General features: G+C 37.5%; 3 protein-coding genes across 8 annotated transcripts in view; 2 read left to right on the top strand and 1 right to left on the bottom strand.

The window, feature by feature from the left end:
* LOC121322343 (cyclin-T2-like) overlaps positions 1-2,543 on the top strand; it is a 13,276-nt gene extending 10,733 nt beyond the window's left edge. Inside the window, exons 9-10 of one of the 2 annotated variants that reach the window (XM_041262183.1) lie at positions 269-1,427; positions 1,526-1,684. In XM_041262183.1, the coding sequence (XP_041118117.1) occupies positions 269-1,427; positions 1,526-1,593 (1,227 nt within the window). In that variant the 3' untranslated portion in view covers positions 1,594-1,684. Of the gene's footprint in view, positions 1-268 lie in introns of both variants that reach the window. The other variant, XM_041262184.1, reaches the window with a different exon arrangement.
* Positions 1,726-20,702, bottom strand: LOC121322341 (mitogen-activated protein kinase kinase kinase 19-like). Of its 3 annotated transcripts, XM_041262178.1 has the most exons (14): positions 18,149-20,702; positions 17,047-17,196; positions 16,313-16,504; positions 14,726-14,886; positions 14,307-14,422; positions 13,905-14,026; positions 12,968-13,013; positions 10,982-11,069; positions 10,446-10,666; positions 9,897-9,943; positions 7,345-9,546; positions 6,904-7,029; positions 6,118-6,815; positions 1,726-5,028 (listed from the first exon to the last, which is right to left on the bottom strand). In XM_041262178.1, the coding sequence occupies exons 2-14, from the start codon at positions 17,155-17,157 to the stop codon at positions 4,962-4,964; spliced, it is 4,197 nt and encodes a 1,398-aa protein (XP_041118112.1). In that variant the 5' UTR covers positions 17,158-17,196; positions 18,149-20,702; the 3' UTR covers positions 1,726-4,961. The 3 variants fall into 3 exon arrangements, with proteins under 3 accessions (XP_041118112.1, XP_041118111.1, XP_041118113.1); XM_041262177.1 differs by having other exon boundaries at positions 17,047-20,702; XM_041262179.1 differs by lacking the exons at positions 12,968-13,013; positions 13,905-14,026; positions 14,307-14,422; ... (2 more) ...; positions 17,047-17,196; positions 18,149-20,702 and adding an exon at positions 11,765-12,707.
* Positions 7,555-20,702, top strand: part of LOC121322342 (rab3 GTPase-activating protein catalytic subunit-like) — a 34,211-nt gene continuing 21,063 nt past the window's right edge. For all 3 annotated transcript variants that reach the window (XM_041262181.1, XM_041262180.1, XM_041262182.1), the window contains exons 1-2: positions 7,555-7,629; positions 11,029-11,152. The gene's annotated coding sequence lies outside the window, so the exon portion shown is untranslated. The remainder of the gene's footprint in view (positions 7,630-11,028; positions 11,153-20,702) is intronic.

Raw genomic sequence — 20,702 nt, 5'->3', positions numbered from 1 at the left:
AACCAGAAAGTATGTGTCATCTTTTATGTTACGAAACACTGGTTAAATGGATCTTAGCTATTTACTTCTGTCAGTGAAAATGATGGTGTTAAAACCATTTTTTACGCTGTAAATGTTAACCCTATTAATGAACAATACATGAGAAGAGAGCACATCATTATTTGTTTACTATACACATGTAGCTTAAAACAAATAAATAAAAAAAACATCTTTCTCAACAAATTATTATATCATCTATGCTATTTATTTTTTATGTTTTTTATTTTAGGCCAATCAAGCTGCTAAGAAGCCCAAGGGTGACGGGCAAGTTGCTGATAACTCATTTCCTGGTCCTTCAATGGTCCAAAATCCATCTTTGGTCGACAGCATTACTGTTGTGTCAGCAAATGCTAGTTTCTCGAAAGCACCCAGCTCTGCATCGTTCCCTGTAACCTTGCCTTCAAACTCTGCAGGAGCTACAATGCAAGGCGACCACTCCCTTGACTCCATTGCTGCAGTGACAACAAGCTTGCAGAATACCTCGTATAACTTCACAGCGCCAAACGACTGGCCCCAGCACCAGGATCAGAGCAGATCGGATGTGTATTCTCTCAAGCAGGAGACATTGAACCTTCAGCAAGGAGCCTCTGGGCAGCTTCATACTGCTACCCTCCATCACAAACCAGAAAAAAATACTGAATATTCTTCATCTAAACACGAACATAAGTCAAGCAGCAGCAGCAAACATGCACTGCTTGCTCCTCCACCGATTCCTCCTCCACAGAAAATGACATTGGACAAATACAGAGAGAAACATGCTGCAGAAAAGCGTAAGTTGGAGGGTCTTGGAGATACAGATATCCAAAGTCAATATACTCCTGCTACCCAGCTGATGGTAGAGAATCAGCCACACCATAGAAAGCATGCTCAACAGTTACAAGTACCTGGTGGTAGTGCTGTGGCGTCGCCTATCAAAATGAAAATTCCCCTTTCAAATCCCGAAAAGACTGAAAAAAGAGACAAAGGTGGCCCCCTGAAATTGCGGATCCCAATCCCTTCCACAGAAAAGCCTTTGAGCAAAGAGGAGCTGAAAATGAAAATCAAAGTTTCCTCTTCGGAGAGACACAGCTCTTCCGATGAGGGTAGCGGAAAGAGCAAACATTCCAGCCCGCACATCAAAGAGCATAAAGAAAAACACCGGGACCATTCCTCTCACCGCCACCACGGTGGTAGCCATAAGCATTCCCATTTGCACTCCCACATGCACAGTGGGAACAGTAGCAGCAGCAAACTGCATGCCGATGGGACTGTAACAGCGGCTTTGAGGAGCCCAGTAGTTCTTAGCAGCGAGGGTGGCCCCTCCAGTTCCAGCTCTTCACGGAAGAGGACGCACCCTGACATCAGTCACAACCACCACTCCAAAATGAGCAAAAGTTCCAAAAGTTCAGGTAGTTCCTCTAATTCTTCCTCTGTAAAGCAGTATGTATCCTCTCACAACTCTGTTCTTAACCTACCCTTCCCCCCTCCTCCCCCTGTCACATACCAGGTGGGCTACGGACATCTCAGCACCCTAGTGAAACTGGACAAGAAACCAGTGGAGACCAACGGCCCTGATACGAACCACGAATTAGGTGCAAACAGCCAGCATATGGACTACAAAGACACATTTGATATGCTTGATTTGCTGTTAAATGCCCAAGGAATGAACATGTAATCTAGGAGGAAAAAAAAAGCTTAGATCTTGTGTTTGGGGGGGGGGGGGATCTTTTAATTTAAAAACAAAGAAAAGAAATGCTTCCTAATCTTTAGGCTGCATAACATGATGCTGCCACTTGTTCAGTGTACTGCTGCTTTGTCCTCCACTGTGGAAAAAGAAATAGCATAAACATAAGTTTATCTCCAGTTCTCCACATAAGAATAGTATTATAAATACTGTACTAGCATGAAAGGTGCATTTTTTTATTTTATATTTTATTTAACAATATTTCCACAACTGTAAACTTCACAGGCAAGTAAGTGGCTGCTTCCAGAAGACAGACCCTGAACATTGAAGGCATGATTTAACACTGCAGCCAAGAAAGTGGGGTTTTAGTTGTTTGCTTTTGAATGAGTGTCATTGTTTTCTTTTTTATATCTTTATACTGTATGTGTGATTTGCATGTTTCAATGATAAAGGGATAAAACAGATTATACTGACAACTGTTTACAGAAAGTGGAGATAAATGTACATACATTTTTGTATGTTTAGCTATACCATAAATACTCAGGTTTGGAGCTGCTTGTAAGTATAACGGATATATGTAAAAGACTTGTATCTTGTATAAGAGTCCAACAGTGGTTCAGATGGCAGCATTCCAGCTACAGACCCTGTTAGCTGCATGGCTGCCAAGAGGGGCATTTCCTGTCATACTGGGAATCCAGCACCAGTTCTTGGTAAATTTCAAGATTATTCAGAGGTCACATAAAAAAAAAAAAAGTTGTCTTTTTACTCTCTTGACCTGGTTGATCGAAGCTGGATGCCAAAGGTTGTGCCTCTAATTAAAAAAAAAAAAAAAAAAAAAAAAGACAATTATAGAACTATAAATAAAACGTTTACATAATCGTTGCTGTGAAGTGCATTTAAAATGTTTCTTGGCTTGATGCATTAGCCTAGACGCAGAGCTGTTACTTGATTATGGTAATTTAGAATTATTAATGTGTTTATTAAAAAACTATATATTTGAGCAAAATTTCAAGTCAACAGTAAAGTTGAGTTTTGTGTTGTATTATTTTTCAGGTCAGTTCCAAAATGCGTTGTTTTTCATTTCTAACGGCAATAATTGTTTTCAATTGAGTAGTGCTAATTTCTAAATTAAGCCAAGAATGTTCTTTTCCAGTATGAACACCGTGATTTTACTCTTAAACGCAGGCTTACAGTGGTTAAGGAACCAGCGCAAATCTTGACATCCAGTTTTTCATTTAAATTCTATAAATAAATCTTAAGGTTACCACTACCTTAACTTGCAGTCTTTTGTCATGTATTTTTCATTTTCATTCAAATTCTCATGCGGTGGGGAGGGGGGAGAAATGTTGTTCACGTGCTTTTAAGGATATGGCAAGAAAAAAAAAAAATCAATGTGATTTTGTTAGTTGTGACGGTGATTTGTGTATTTTTAGCCATGTGTACCAGAGTTTATTCGTTTTTTACTGGAAATAAACCGAGGTTTTAGTGTGGAAGTGATTTTAAATATTTGGATTTCATATAATTGTGTGGTAGATGGTCTGCTAAGCAAATTAATGTCACTTTCATTATGCAGGTAAATAAGGGAAGTATACCTAAGAGAAGTATTCAGATTAAGGGTAGCTTTCTAATCAATATGGATTAAAGGCAATTGGCTCTATTTGGTGGGCTATGCATGCATTGTGTTGGCTAGATTCCACACCCATTTTCAATTGTGGACCTCAGGGGTGGTTTAATCTACCATTAGTATTAGTTTGAACCTGTGGTTTTGGGTATAGGTTTTGTGTGTGACTGTATGATTGTGTTTAATCCCATTGTGGAATTTCCTGTGCGTCCTGTTTTATTTTACTTTTAATTTTTTTAAAGGTAGAAATAATTTAGCTAGTGTATGAACTGTTTTAGGTATATGAATATCAATAATCAGAACTGTTTGCTTCATTTCACGTGACAAAATCGGAGTCAACCCCAGGCTTGTTCAGTAAATCAGACTCAACCCCAGGCTTGTTCTGTTTTTAAACATTATTTTATAGTAAGCAGCAGTTTGTGAAGATTGCATATACTATGCATGTGTATATATCATATCGATGAAAGCTTTATCTGGAATTTCTTAATGACTTGGAGTTGATTTGAACAACCTGTACACAGTTGGATGTTTTGTACAGCACTGGTTATTCACTATGGATTGCAAAAAAAAAAAAAAAAAAAAAAGCGTGTGGGTAGATGATACTACATGTATCATCATGACTGAAACATGTTACTGACTCCTGAGTTTAGTGAGACCAAGCAGATTTGGCAGAGAGGTAAGTATCCATAGTAGTGCTGGCAGCATAGTCCACATTGTTTATAAATGAGAGACAGGTTGTCCCATGAGTAAGACATACTGGACAGTGTCACGTACAATGTTAACGGTATTCAATGTTATGGTTCTTTTACACACAGTTATCTAAGCTTGTTCGTTTGCTTAAAAATATTTCACTCAGGAAAGAAATTGAGGTACAATCAATATTAACAATTATGCCTGGAATTGCTATTGAGATGGGAAAGTGGAACAGGTGGTTTGGTAAAATACAAAACCATGTACAATAATAGTAGGCAGTTTGTAGCAAAGCTTGTTCATGTTCTAATGGAGAGAGTGAGTTTGGTTTTGCTATATTGGAGCAACTTTAATTATAGGTACAATATCTGAGACTGAAAGGGGACTTTATTTTTCTTCTAAGTTATACAGTATGCAATCCAGAGCGCACTAGTTCATTTTGCATAAGTATTTATTACAATTCTTAGTTACTAGTAGTAGTAGTGCAATGTTAAGTTAATTTAGGTAAACTAACAGAAAATAGAAGTGATCTATGTACAATACATATCAAATCTAGCTTAATATTGATCTTGGCACAGAAACTCCCCAAAAGTGTATAGTTTTTCTGAACTGCAGTTGTTAATCCTGTGACCTCTCTAGTGTGGTGCTACACATTGATATGTTAATATGAAAGTTCTTCATGTATAACGCTTTTCAGAATAGGTTCAATGACGATCTGACTTGTTCTGCCAACATCTTTAACTCTTGTGTACCCGTCTAATCACTTTTGCTTGTAAACAGTGCATATATTGTAACAAATAAAGGTCAAAGTCCTGATTCTTCTTCTCCAAGTTGTATATGAGAGCATCAACAGTTATACCATTCTCATGTCTCGTCACTTCCACTGGTTTTGAAATGTGTTCTGCCTTACTCTATTTCACATCTTGGGTTTAATTGCTGATGATTTCATTATTTTTCTTGCTTGATGAAAGGGTGCTCCAGTAATTGTTTAGCAGAGGGTCTTTCTCGTTGATCGCTGTATTTTATGGGAGAGGAGAAAAGGCTAGATTAGTTTCCTGTATTTCAGTCTAGTTTTAATTTGGTTTTAGTTGATTGTGATTAGCATAACGTATATGCAAACTAAATGGAATATATTGAAACAAGTTAAATACAATGCAGGATACCTAAAGTCTAATCAGGATATTCCTTTACACAAGTTCTTGGAGGTATCTAAATCTAGGTTAAGGCTGTATCTTCAAAACCACTTGAATTTGGATTACATTTTCCATAGATGATTCAAGAAGTTAATGCACAGTGACTTGATGGTTCTGATATTGAAGGCTTGATCAAGGAAACTACTGATTTTGATCATCCACTTTTTATACTGATGTAACGATTTCTTGATAGGACAATTTTTTTTTTTTTTAGTAGTTTGAAAGGTTAGTACTGTAATTTGTTATAAACAATAGAGAAGTTTCACATAAGTAATGTCCAGTTTCACCATCTTCAAACTGCCACTAGGTGGTGCTGAAGTATATAAGCAGGATTTTTTGTAAATTTGTGGTGTCGTTTGATTTACAAATACATGAGGGAATGTATGTGTGCTTTTCTATAAACAGCAATGATCTGGCCCAGATCCTTCCTGTACAGATTCACTGCTAATAGATGCATTTCCATTCTGTTTCATCCTGTTTAAATTTATACTTTTGGGGGGGGCGGTTTACTTAATTATACACATTATTATGTGTCAATCATTCTGCCTCTTTTGTGGTACTGTGTGTCTTTGATTTTATTTTGCATAACCTAGCACCTGCTTGGTGCAGTGGGTTATGTTCAGTAGAGACAACATACTGGCCTTAGAACCCTTTTAACGCCTTCAAAGATTTAAAACCCAAAACAATGTTTTAAAAAATATCAGCAGAGACCAAAAAGGTACTATAATTTCTTATCAGAAGTTGGTTAAAAACAGACAAAAATCAGGGTTAGAATTTTATTTAATACTGAATCTTAACCTTATTTATTTTAGATAACCATCTTGTATTTTAAAATGGATATTTCTAAAATCTTAAAGCCATTTCCTTCAAACAGTTTTATTTTTTAAAAATTCAAATCAAATTCTCCTCACCTTGTTAAACAAGCTTGGACGAAGTTCCTGGCACTTTCTGAGAAGTGGTCTGGTAAGGACGGCATAAGTCCCTTCCGTGCACCAATGTAAAACAAGGCTGCCATCCTCTCCATGTGAGCAAGTGGCGGTTTACCCGTTGCCATTTCAAACACAGTGCATCCAATACTCCAGATATCTGATTTCCTGCCGTGCCCAGTCTCATTGATGACTTCCGGTGCCATCCAATATGGAGTGCCATGCATAGACTTGAGCATTTCGCTGTTGGTGCCTGTCGTGTTCAAACAAGCCAAACGCTTGGCACAGCCAAAATCTATGAGTTTTATAATACCAGTGGGCATAAGCATGACATTGTTCCCTTTGAGGTCTCTGTGGATCACCCGGCTATTGTGCAGATATTCAACCCCTTCCAGGATCTGTTTTGTGTAAATGGCAAACACCTTTTCTGGAAGAGGTCCAAAGCGGTTGATGATGCTGGCAACAGATCCACCCGGAACAAACTCCATAAAGATGCTCACAATGTTTACTTCAAGACAGGTTCCCAGGAAACCTACAATATTGCAGTGATCGAGAGTTTTTAGCAAGTCCACTTCTTCCTGGAGTCTCTGGTATTCCTTCTCTGCAGTGACTTGATCTGAAGGATCCAAGGCAACCTGCTTCACTGCTATCAGCTGGCCTTGATTTGTGAGACCGCAATACACCTGAAAGACAACAATGGTGTAGATATAGCTGGTAATAGTGTAGTGCATTAAAGGCAACACTGACTTAAGAATCTATAATGTTACTAACCGTTCCATAAGCACCTCTGCCAAGAATGTCACCTTTTGTCCAAGTAATGGCATCCTTAGTGTTATAACTATCAGAGTTACTCAGAGGTCTGCTAGGAGTTTCTGACAACTTATCAGACGTTTGATCCTGTCCAGGGGCAAAGCACATGTTATGGTTGGCATTTTTCTTAACTGCATTAGAACAAAAATGTATATATGTACTAATTATAATCATTGCATAAGAACCCTTTGGGATAAGCCAGGCAAAAATTGCTTTACGCAGCATATTTCCAAACCAACATAATATAATGCATTTATCTTTTAGAGATAGATATTTAGTAATTTTTAATTCAATTAGCATGCCTTTTTTAAATGCATAAGACTGAAATTATTATACTGTAATCCTTTAGGACTACTGCCCTAGGTTAACTGGTAAAGTTGTATTAATGGGATTTCCTCTTACCATTAATGGTTGATAGTTTTTAACTTTTATGTATTTGCAGTTGCTTCTTTCCTGTGATCGAGAGATGGCTTCTTCAGGTACGTTATTATTCTCTTCTGGACTTGGGTAGTTTCTCTCAAGTGAGTTCTCAGTATCCTTTTCATCCAGTGATAACAGCTCCTCCGCTAGGCGACATAATAACTCGTCTGTCAAATCATTGCTTGCAGATTCCAGAAACCTCTGGTATGTCGGAGAAACCACTCTGTTACTTGCAGAAGTCCATGTGTTGATTTTCGGTGGAGTTGGGTAAGTATCCTGTTTTGATATCTGATGGAAACCTGAATAGTCTTTATTTTCGGTCTCATCACAAACAAATGATTCGCCTTTGGGAATACAAGGATCTGGTTCATTAGGTTCCTCATCACTCTCGGCTAAACCAGCATCATGATCAAGCATCTGAATACCCAGCAGACCTCTATTGTGTACACTGTTAGGATTTACAGAACCAATTGTTCTGTCTGGCAGTTGTGTTTGGATTTTCCCAATGATTGTTTGATCTTCAAGCTCTGTTGCCTGGGGTATCTGAATATTCTTAGATGTTTGAAGATCATTCATGCCATCCAGTTCACAGAAGAGCACCTCGCTCTTAGATGTCTTTATGTGCCAGTCTGGACCAGAAATAAATACAATACCCTCCTGCTCCTCATTGCTGAGCAGCCGCTTGTGGTGTTTCCCTTTCTTCAAAACATCTTTGTTTTTTTGTTTAAGTGTCACCAAATTCAGCTTCCCATGTGATGTTTTCTTTGGCCTGCTTCTCTCGGGTGCTTTGCTAGATTTTGAAGGTTTATGTCCAGAACTCTTTCTTGGTGGAGCAGACTGCACCTCCCTGGAAGATCTGCTTCCAGATGCAGTGGATACCCTTATGTTGGAATATACTGGTGTACCAAACATTTCATAGATTCCAGGTCCTTCCTCGTTTGAGTTGATTTCTTTGAACATGTCGTCGTAGTTGAGTTGTAAGATGTCTGCGGCAGACTTTGCTCTTGGAGTTGAAGCAGCTCCTTGTTTCTTGACCTGGTGAGCACTTCTGTAGATACGGGGAAGAGGCTGCTTTTTCGGCAATGTAGCAATTTTCATAAAACATTTTCTTTCTACTGGGTGTGCTTTGATTCTCACTTTTGATGGTGCGGTGCATCCATTTGGTAGCACAGGTAAACCAGTGCAATTGGGCTGCACCTTTTCATTATTTGACTGAAAGCCCCCTTGCTTTGTTGTGCATTCACCTTTGATCATCAGACCTTGAGACCTTCTACAGTTTGGCTTGAGATTTGCTGGAGATGACTTATTCCTAAGGTTTGATCTTGTCTCATTTCTAGTCTTAACATATTCTTCTTGAGCTATAATGTTAAAGCTGTGGTTGACATTTATAAGCACACTCTTCATGTTGACTTTGTTCTTTGGTATTTTTGTCTCCTCTCTGGTCTCAAGCTCTGCTTCTGAGATTGTGATATGTACAACAGGTAGCAACTGTTCATTTCCAAAAGTGGACTCTTCATTGACTGCCTGATTATCTCCATTGTCATTGCAGCCACTTTTCTCTCCTGCAACTGGAACCAGTGCATCTTGTAAGTCAGGTTTGATCTCGTCATTACCAAGGTCACAGATGTCAACATAGTTATATTTGGAGGATACCTGTTCTGAATCAGTAGCCCTTATTAATGGTTGTTCACAGTTGTTTGACACTATGAAGACAGTGTTCTGATCTCCTTCAGCAGTCCTTTGTTCTTGTACTCTATCTTTATCTTTTGGGACACTGTTAAATTGTTTTACCTTGGGTTCATTCTGAAAGTCAGCATCAACATTTACACCAACATTGACTTGTCTTTGAATGTCAGACTTCTGCTCAGATTCATCTTTACAGTCTTTGACTTGTCTGTGAATTTCTTCTGATTTGCAGTAATCCTCATCTAGGGACCCCTGAGTACTTGAACTACTGGAGCTTCCCTCCTGCCTGTCAGCTCTGCTACTTGTTAACCTGTTTTTTCTTTTCGATGCTTGGGGACGAGGAGACAGAGGAAGTAGAACAGGCGGTTTGAATGGAACAGATTTAATGAAATGTAGTAATCTCTTCTCTTGTGCTTTATTAACATCTGTTTTAACCTCCAATGGATATAGATGCCTTGGAGTCCTTGCAGGCCTGGCTTTCATACATGGCAAAGATTCCTGTACATGAGATTTCAAACTTTAGTTTAAAACACCATTGGAGATGGCACTGCTATCTACAAGGCATTTAAACTGTTCAATATAAATAATATACTGCAGGTAGGTAACTGAGCCCCGACAGCCTTTCTGATCCAGATGTTTAATACAACAAAAGATATTAATCCAAAATATTCTTGAGGAATTCATCATGTTTCCCTGTGTGAATTTTTTATGATGGCTTTTCAAACTGAATTTCAACAACCTGGGTGGAAAATGAAACGGCAATTGAAAGGGCTATGCTAAATTTGGAACACTACAGAACAATGTCCAGCCAGTGTACATTTACTGTGACGTGATATAAAGCTATTTACCTTATTTGGGCGATTGATTACTTTTTCTTGGTTAGTTATTTTCAGCCCTGTTGATGAAAATATTTACATGAATAAATAAAATCAAGTTGAAATGAGATATTGCTTAATGAACATCAGGCGTGACCTATTGAATGACAACAAACATGTTTTCCTTATTGACTGAGAGACTTTCTTTCTTTCTTTATTTAATTTAATTTATTTATAAAGAACATTTTTTACAAGGCAACATTGTTCTTACTCTAACAATACATTGCAAGCTATACAATTAGTAGGAGCATTGGAAAACATGCCAGTTTGGTCTATAATTAATATTTCCCAAACCTTAATGATTTTAATTCTTAATACAAACACAATATTGGGGATATGTGTTCCATTGGGTTAAAGAACTACACTAACTGCAAGGCTGACTGGAATGTTCTTGCACCCTCCATAAGTGTGGTTCATTAAAGGCTGATTTGAAGAATGCCGAGTAGAGAAGATGGCTTTCCCAAATTCCCAAAGCTTGTGGGCTTCAGTTTCCATTAAAAAAATAATAAAACGTGCCCTTACTTTGCTGAATCTGGGCTTTAATATCCTGAAGTGAGTTGGAGCGCAGGAGAGGCGCTGCTATGTTTGGTTCGGACTTGCTCAGAGCAAAGACAGGTATCTGCTGTTTGTTTCTTCCATTGCTTCTGATGGGATGGAGAGGCAGGTGGGTCCCATCTGGAATAGGGCCATGCTCTTGCCTTTTGTGGTAGCCTTGCCACAGGCTTGGTAAAGAAATTCCCTGGCTGGAAGAACGATAGAATACCCATTTTTAAATATGTATTTTACATTCTTTTCCCAGCATTGTATCACTATGGTATTTTAGAATTTCTTAATTGTAGTTTAAATGTACATTATCTAAATCCGTTCATTTATTTAAAAACAATGCTTTCACAGTAAGTACCAGCCCCTTTTCAGCAGATGACAATGCAATGTCGTAGAAAGGGAGATTTGCTGACTGCTACTCTGGGCTGGGTTGAAACTGAAGCTGCTCAAGAGTCTAACTAGCTGGCTGAATGCAGTCAATAGCGAGTGTAGGGGAGTGGAACAATACCACTAACCTGCTCATTTCTGCTAGCTCTTCATAAGCTTGGCTCATGTCTTGCAGGGTCTTTGCTGCGGTTTGGAAATCAAGAGAAAAGCCCCGAGCTGAAAGAGACAGGGGAAAAAAATTACTGACATAATACTACAGCAACATGGAAAAGCAACCAGGGAACTGAAAATGAGAGAATGTAAGTAACTCTTGTAAATAATTTTGTTAATGAGGAAGTCTCTCTCTCTCTCTCTCTCTCTCGCTCTCTCTCTCGCTCTCTCTTGATTTAATCAATTTTAAATTAGTTTTAAATTTGGCACATATTATGCACAATTAGATTAAAAGCCTTCATGTGTTTTATCTAATCACAGGTCGGGCGCCACTGAATTGAAGCAATTAACTGTAAACAAATACATTGCATGTAATTTGCCATTGACAGTAATGTAAAAAACAGCATCCTCCAATTGAATTGGAAAACTTTTTTTTTTTTTTTTTAAGTTAATCATTTTAAATACTTCCAGTGCTTGCAAAAACTTATAAAACAGTTAACTTAGCCAAACATTAAATATTTTTGTATTAAATGCAGTTGCACTTACCTTTCACGAGTACAATTTAGTAGAAAACCTATGAACTATTATGACCTTTTTTTTTTTTTTTTTTTTTTGGTACTTTTTTCCCCCAAAATAAAAAAAAAAAAAAAATCTCAGAAGATAACTCAAACAACTATGCAGCGAAAAAACACAAAGCGACATCCTAAAGGAGAAAATCCTACATTTTTATAATCGCCACTGCACAATAAAAAATACAGTACCTGCCCTGGTCTATTTAGGTTACAGCCAGCAGCAACACAAGTCGGGCAGAATTCCCATTATAAGCCTTAGACCCTCCTGAAGATTATTCTGTTATGCAAGTCCAGGTGGTTACATTGCTGCCTTTGTTGCTGCCCAGGATGAGTGTGCTTGTGGTGACAAGGCAAGACTGATCTGTGTTTACAGGATAAGCAGAAGAGTTCAGCAGGGGCTGAGCGGGGTGGGAGTGAGGGGGGGTACGGGATAGGATTTCACTTGTATTCATTGGAGACAGAAGCATGACCAGACAGGTGCTAAAAGACCCAACCTGATCAAGGGAAAATAAAGGTCAATGTAGGCTGTGTTTTTCAACACCAAGAGATATCATCTCCAAGTCACTACATTGACAGGTTATCCCAATAACCTTGAGGCAGTCTGTTGTCCTGGAAATAGTGTGTGTCGGGGGGAGGGTTCAAGCAGCACTGTTCCACATCATGTTCAATTAATTGATTCATACATTCTGCTCTACCAGACTGCCTGCTTTCTGGTTTCTTTGCATTCTGTAAAAGCCTTTTTACTTCTCAGACTTCTATCACACTAGTTTAAACAGATATGGGATGCTGATCAAGGGGAAATACAGGTCTACCTATTAACAGGAATGCTTATGTGTTGTGTTTTTATCCAACACCAAGGGGTGTCTCCATGCACATTTTAACATGTATTAATCTCTCAGTAAGAACAATAATAATCGGACTGGCTGAAATAGGGAGTCGAAACTGAAACTCCTTTTTAAAGTTATATTTTCTTTGATTCAGGCATGTCCCAGGAAAAAGTTTCAAGTTGAATGTCTTGCATATCTAATTGCCAATTTTGGTCTTCAAAATTCCTTTTTTTTGCTTAATTAGTCACTGAAAAGTTTCATGAACAGGAGTCTTCAGGGTATTAACGGAATTTTAAATGTTTTGGATCAGGGGTCTCCAACCCTGGTCCTGGAGAGCCCCTATCCAGCATTGTATATAGGTCTTTACATCATCAATGGCTAAAGATCTAGAACAACTCTTAATCCTGACTAATTAAGCCAATAGTTTGTTCAATTAAGTAACTTAGAGATTGGTTGAAATAAAAACCAGCAGCCAGAGTTGATCTCCAGGACCGGGGTTGGAGGAGGTTTTAGATCATCAGAACAAACTGTGCTATAAATACAAGCTTACATTCACCATACTGACCTTCTGCAGATTTACTTTTTCTGCACTCGGATTGCTCCTTACTCTCCTAGAAGATAAAGAAATATATTGATAAACAAATTAATCATAGATAAGAAATTTCATGCTTCTGTTAAATAAACACAGGGCAGTCTATCAAATGAACCCCAACCTGTCACTCGGAAACAAAAATAAATCTTAAAAATAAACACAAAAAGCTAACGGTTGTTCTGATGCTTTTGACATTAAAACCAAAACCAAATATATTCCTCTTTCCTGGGGCAGTAGGTTTTGATAGGGCTGTATCTGTAATTAAAGACAATCCATCCCCAGTGTGTTTAAATATTTAAACAGCCCCATTAACTGCAATGACTTAGCTAGTTATCACTTGACTTGTGGCTGGTTTTCTATAGGATGTGCCAACCATCTGGTTTAGTCCTAGATGTATGCTGGTCATAAAACAAAGAAAGGTTGTTCCCTGGTGCACAACCACATTCCCTTTCGTGCAATCCTGCCTAGAAGAACTGTTGCGCTTAAATGTGGCTTATAAACCATTCTATTCAGGGCCCCTTGTCACAAGACTGCTTTCAGTCAAATGACAGTGTTGACTTAAACTATTAAATCTCTTTATTCCATTACTATAAGTGGTCCTTCTGTTGTAGTATGATATTTAAAGAAAATATCAGTTTTGTACATTACCATTTCATATTTAATTTGAAAAAAATATATACTCATCACTTAACTTCAAACACTGAATCATAAGATCTTGAAAAAACTGTAAGGAACTAATATAAAATACCTAGATGTTTCAGCTAAACGCCACAGTCACTGAACAGAAAACAGCAATAGTAGAGTTGGGATTTATTTAAAAGCATGGTTGTTTATATCCCAAGACATGAAGCTTGATCAATCTTTGGATTTTTTCCATTTTTTTTTTTTTTTTGGTCCATTTCAAACTCACCTGCTTTCTTTCCTCCATGCAGGTGATACTCTCCAGAATAATGCTGTTCTGGGGAGGAAAGGAGCTTACACTGTTTGCCAAAGGCTTGGAAAATGCCAGCAAGTCCAACAAGGCTTGCTGGTCTGTGGGGATGGGGGAAAATAATAGTTCTTAGAGGAATCATGATTACTTACATTTACTATTCTGTCTATCCAGAAAAAGAGGACATAACATATTATTGTGCCACCTTAAAATAATAAAATAATATAATAATAATAATAATAATAATAATGCTATTAATATAAAAAAATGGAACTTCCCCAGTGTCAAAGGCTTAGTTAAGTAATGAAATACTTTTTACAAATAATGAAGCGCTAGACTAACACATTAGCTTTTGCACATTGTAGATCTGGTTCTGTATACCTGAGAGCGGCAGCAAGTCCACCAGCACTTGGATGACCTGCTCCTTTATGGAACTTTTGAGCTGGGCTGCATAGTGCAGTGCTGACTTCCCAGTGGAGTCACACGCTCTAGGATCTCTGGAAGAGAACAGGAAAGAAGCACAAATTTCAGATTGGATTCCCACGTCTTGTGCCTATTTACTGCGTTTGCAAATTGGTATTGAAATGTATTATTTACTGCTATGTTTATTTAAAAGGATGTGGCCCAAACACAGAAATCAGGCCATTTCATTTGTTCTGTTGTAGAGCTGGGTCTGGTCAGATTTGTTTAAGAAAAGGATCAAGAACAGTATACTAAAGCGAGACTGGAAACACTGTACTCCAAACATGTATATAAAATGCTGTCATTTTGAATGAGCTAAAGTATTTACTTGGACTCACACATGGTTTTTAAGCAGCTCCTTGATGACCTCCACTGGTCTGTACTCTGAAGGCAGCAGGGCTCTGAGCCTCTCAAACAGGTCAATATCTCGCACTGCCAGCATGAGAGCATTCAGCCCATCCTGGTTTGGAACATTCACATCCACTGTGGCCGACTCTGCCTGAAATACACAACGCTTATTTGAAGTAGCCTTCCACATTACAATATGCAGCTATATTGATAGTAAGCATATACTACTGTATAAGGGACTGAAGCTATAGTGATACATTAAATATGTATTACAAAATAAGAAGTTATTCTTTTCATGCCTATAAAAACCAATGTGTTTTTTTTTAAATATAAGATTGTCACTCGGGACTTAAGCAAGAAGCTTCTATTGAGAATGATGAAACCCATGATAGGTGATTTTATGTTCCAGTTTTATTTCTTCCCACAGTTTTGGGGTGCAACTTTAAAGACCAAAGTGGTTATGAATTACAGGCTTTGGAAAAAATCAAATGTAAAGGGATCAGGGTTGCGTATAAATTCCTGTTAAATTCATTTTTTTTAACTGAGTGTCCAGTTCCCATTCCCTTTTAATCAATTCCAACACATCATTGATCAAAATTTCAATTAGCAGTATTCTGTTTAAACAAGCTTCTCACAGTGGCAGCACATTACTTGCATTTAAGTCACCGTTAGTAAATTTAAAGGGCTTCAAATGAAAGCAATTGAACAATCACAACAATTATGTCTCTAATCTCAATTCCTTCGAAGGAATTGATTTTTAAAAAAGAACTGAAAAACAGGAATTGACCCCAACCCTGAAGGGGGATAATGTAACCCCTCCTCTCATGCCCTTTTCTTCAGGGTTAGACAATACTGAATATGTTAAACCCAGCTGGCTCTTACCTGTTTATCAAGTGTCAAAATTCCAGGTGAGTAATTTGAACTGTGTGCATTGTACCTTTGCTTTAGTCTTTCCTGTGATCTATGGCCTGCTCTGTTTGCCAGCTGTCTGTGTTTGGCTTCTTATTTGTAATCGGACTACTGGTTTCATCATTGCTTATATTGAATCCTTTTGGTTTGAAAGTTAAAAATAAAATGCTTGTGAAATTAAGTATAAAAGTCACTTACTGTACCGTATTGCAAGACTGTCACACCGGGCCAAGAAAATGGATTTGTTTCACATACTGGGATCACTGGATGATAGTTAATAGACTACTTGATAGTGTAAAGGATCTCTTAATGGTTTCATAATGTGGAATGTGCGTGTGCTCATTTTGCACATACTAGTATTAGACATTAATGTTTCTGAGGTGTGAATGGCACTAATTGCAGCAGGTTAAGAATACTTTTTGAGAAGGTAAATAAATTGGACAGAACTGATTTGGCGATATCTTAGGTTGGAAATATTTTCTTGTATAGTGGTGTTATTTTGTTAACCCAGAACGTGACTAGTTGTTAATTCTATTTTAGCATTCCCATATACAATTCAGCCCTATTGAATGTTTTATAGTTAGGGATGATATTTTGTAAATGATGTCACAGAACAAAAGAAACGTTTGAACCAGTTCAATGTGTATAAAGCCTGTTTCAAAACCCACCAGCAGGTGTTGAAGGTGCTGGAGGTCGCCCTGCCATGCAGCCTGTAGTAGTTGCCTCTGGGGAAGTGCATCTCCATTTACAGCAGACAGCAGGATTCCCTGGATCGTGGGGTTAGCTAGATGGACTGCTGTCTGGTTACTATGATTACACAGAGTGACATCAACACCTTTCTTCAAAAGCAAACATACAACCTGCAACAGATTGATAAGGAAGTCGTATCACTTTGTCCAATTATTGGGTGTCATATTTCAGCAGTTACCATAACCTTTCACTTGAATGTATCGCACAAACTGATATCTGTATTGCCTTTATCTACGAGGTTCAGACTCCGCTGTCTGTACATTACTACTTCATGAATTAGACCTGCTTATTGGATATTTTTAAAAGGACATAATCACCACAACGTTTTGATATGGATTATTTGGAACTCTTAATTATCAGTCATTAGTATTATGTCTCCCAACAGTTCCGGTACTTTTACAGTTGTACAGGCCTACTGTCAATATAGCTTCATCCTATAATGCGGAAGGCTACTTCAAAAAAAGCCGTCTTACTATAACTGGTTACATTCAGCTCAGGCACATGTTCTGTCTCTATGGGAGCCATAAACCTACAAAGTGGAAACAAACAGCCTAGAACTATAGGAATTGCTCTTTCCTGACAGTAAATGGTTTATTTTTTTATACAGTTGGTGAGGTGAAAGGGGCAATATTTTGGTTAAACTTGCTTTTACCTCTGTTAGGCCCTTGTAGCTGGCGCTGATGAGAGGATTGAAGTCTGTGTCTGGGTTTGGAAAGTCAAATGGTGCTGAAACAGAAACATCATTCATGGGTACTCTCTCCATTGTCTCCAGGTCTCTTCCAAAACGGCCACCTGACAATTCCTGACAAGTTAACACAAAAGGGGTCATAATTACCCATGAATTACATTATAATTATAGCTTATGTACCAAATAGATGTGCGTCACTATTTAAAACAGTATAACAAAGCAAAAAACATTGGTTATCTTTTATAGGTCATATTTTAGATCATTAACTGGCTATCGACTTTGGTGCCTATGGTGATCAGTTGCTTTAATAAAAACTAGTTCTAAAGTAGGTGTTTAATTTGGTATTGATGACTCATTTGCTGAACTTACATTCATCGTTTCTGTTTTGCAATTGTTTTAACTTTGCAGTTGTTTCTCTGTAAAGCAAAAATTTAAGCTTTTGACAGTGTGTCATGCAGTGAATGTCTGTGAATTAAGATTTAATGGAAAGAAATGTAAAATTTTGTGAATTTAACACTTGTACTCCTTGTTTTAAAGTGCAGTGTATTAAACATTAATTCTAAAAAAAAAAAAAAAAAAAAAAAAAAAAAAAAGTTTTTATTTCACTTTAAAAAGTAAAATTAAATCTGTATGGTTCAAAACTATGATTAGCCAATCCCACAAAACATGTAAAATAACATTAAGCAGACTAACCTAATGCTATGAAAATATCTGTGGTAAACAAGATATTTAAACTGCACATATCAAATAGTAAAATAAAGTACTGAGCAATACCCACAAATGGCAAATGCATCACACTCCTATCTAGTTTCTGGCATGGTCACTAATTTGGCAATCCTGTCTACAAAGACTATCAAAAGCAATGCCTGTTAGTGTTATGTTGCATTATTTGTACAAATAAAGCCCAAACCCAATCCAGTGTTATCATGAAGTAATACTAATATCCAAGTGTGAACATATCTAAAGTACAGCTTCCCTAGGTGATTGAAAAGCTCATTTGTGTTACTTGGGTAACTCGCCTGAATACATTTAATTTCAGTCTCTCTTCAAAATAAAGTCTGCTTACCTCCAAGTTTTCATTCCATCAGGATTTCTATCTCAGAAAGTGTCAAATCCTCATTTTATGCTTACAGTTCGTAAATATATTGTATGATTTGTTTTTCTCCAGTCCTTTGAGAGTCCCTTGCTTTACAGGTTGTGAATTATCTCCTCTGATGGATTATGTTGAATTGTCTGTATTCCCTTGTTAGTTCTGCATGCCTTCCCCAACAAGCAGACCTTTGAGTTTACTGCTGTTGCTAAGGGCGACAGTCAGCTGGGCACAGGAACACAATAGGCTGTTACCCAGACCTACAACAACTTCAGTGTTAATAAACACAAATACTTAGTTGTATTTGATATATTAATAAATTAAAGGGAATGCCTGAATATAGAAGTTCAGTGATCAAGGCAATTGGTTTAAACTGAGAACTAACCAGCGCTGGTTTTGTGCTATTGCATTGTGCATGGCATTGGGTTGTTCTGCTGTTTCAAAAATAAGTCCCTACCTGATGACGGAGAGGGAGAAAAATGCATGAATCGAATTCTGAATTGTTTCTCGTTAGCAGTATTGCAATTATTAACTGTCCTAATCAATTAGCACATCGCCACATTTAATAGTATTACCCGTTACAGAATAACAATACTGCAGGGGAAAACCTGCTTTCGAAACAGTGTTGTGTATGCACATCAAAGGCTAAGATGTCAGCTTCTAACTAATCTCATTGCTTGTTTGCCTAATTACCATTGGGTGCATAATAACCAGTAAAGCAAATTCTACTAAGAGGAAACTAACAGTTTAATTTAAATCTGTGGGAAATACCAACACTCAGTGGAAGATTCCAGACCAACCCTAAACTGATATGTTTCAAACTTCTTCCTGGTGAAGTACAGGAAAACCATTTTTTAAGGAACACTTTATTTTTTAGAAGGTACAGAACCACTAAAGCCGTTACATAACATTCATTATTAACGCCTGTCTTTAAAAACAAAACAAAACAAAAACTAATTAATGTTAATGTTACCTTAGCTAAAATAATCCAGGATTCGCTTTGAACAGGGTGTGTGAAAGCCGCCGGTGGAGTTTCTTATTGTCCAAGATGATTAAAATATAGAGCGGTAATCTTGGGACACATCCCAGGAAAATGTTATTCACACACTATCAGCATAGGTGAAAATGACAGTACCGATTCCTAACTGGCAGGGCTATTGAAGGCAATATCTTGGGTGCAGCTTAGTGTCTGTTTTTTCTAAAACCGTTCACCCATAAATTCAATCACTAATCAATTCTGAGGTCGAACAAAGAAACACTTTTCAGTTAGTGCTTTCCTTCGTTTTGTCATTTGTTGTGATATACTGTTCTATACACTTTCTTTCAGGAGACAGACATGTTAATTATACCTTTGGTGGGAGACATGCAAGTGACTGAGGTAGCTTTTTTTTTTTTTTTCTCTATGAATATATGAATACCAGAACAATGGCCAGACAGAATAATCCTATTCATCCAGTCTGTTATCATGAAAAAAAATATCTTATAAAGTAACACTACACTCACGTCTTTCACCCATTTCTATAGAACAGGTCTAGACCAAATCCAGCTCCATTATAAGGAACAGAAACAAATGTACTTGGTTTTGTTCCTGTGTACTGGGTGCAGTATCCCTTGAACATATCCCATGTTGATTAAACTCGTGTAGTCAAGGTGGTAACCAGCTCACCCTTTAATATCAAAACCAATATCGGTATTAAGAGTCGTTTTTAAAGAGTTGTTGATGTATCAAACATATTGGTTACCTTTTGAAGGGGGACCTCTGGTGTTCAAATAGAAAATTACACCACAAGATGTGTTCCGCTGCAGGGCAGTCATTGTAGAGTACAGTGCGATGCGATGCACTGGTTAAAAACAACAACGTGGCTTGCTGACATGAGTTGTTCTCTGTGAAAATGCTGCATTCTGCTGTTTGTAAGGTTAGGTTTTATAAATAAACATAAACACCACCATACATTAAACATTTAAACAGTACCGTTCAAACAGTGCAATAGAAGCACACTACTATGCCCGCTAATTATTCTTTATACAATACATCTTATTAAACATGAAATAATCATGAAGTGCATGCAACTTTAATCTTTAGGGATAATACAAACTTTTTTTGTGCGCGTTATTAAATTGACTCGCTGGCAGAACATAAACGTCAACTTTGATTTCGATATCTGCCAAAAACACACCACAGTGTATACTGTTACCATTTAGTGAGGGCAATTTAGAACTAAATAACTAGCGAACTGTGCCTTTAGCCAGATAGAACTTGTGTGATAATCCAAAATGTTACATTGTGACCTTCAAAAAAAAAAAAGTTGGGTGCAGTTATATAACCGTATACAGGGAAATATTTTTCAAGAGACATTTTAACAATCTATTCTGTAATTACAGTAAGGTATCATTTTGGGCTTTCTGTCTAACAGATATTTTTTTCTTCCTTTATAAGTTACTTCACCAAATTATAGTGTACAAAAGCTTCTCACCTATTGTGTATCCATAAAGTGTCAAAACCTTTGACGCAAAGCACATTTACCCCCCC

Source organism: Polyodon spathula, chromosome 10 (genome assembly GCF_017654505.1).
Source record: "Polyodon spathula isolate WHYD16114869_AA chromosome 10, ASM1765450v1, whole genome shotgun sequence".
NCBI classification, from domain to species: domain Eukaryota; kingdom Metazoa; phylum Chordata; class Actinopteri; order Acipenseriformes; family Polyodontidae; genus Polyodon; species Polyodon spathula.
This window is presented reverse-complemented; position numbering and strand designations above follow the sequence as displayed.

Excerpts from the sequence above, each read along its gene's own strand:
- LOC121322341 (XM_041262177.1), bottom strand. The coding sequence starts at position 17,223 with ATGACCCCTTTTGTGTTAACTTGTCAGGAATTGTCAGGTGGCCGTTTT. Across the intron at positions 14,027-14,306 it reads GGACTTGCTGCCGCTCTCAG|ACCAGCAAGCCTTGTTGGAC; the intron begins GTATACAGAACC and ends CCATCCCCACAG. Across the intron at positions 10,667-10,981 it reads GAGCTAGCAGAAATGAGCAG|CCAGGGAATTTCTTTACCAA; the intron begins GTTAGTGGTATT and ends TCGTTCTTCCAG.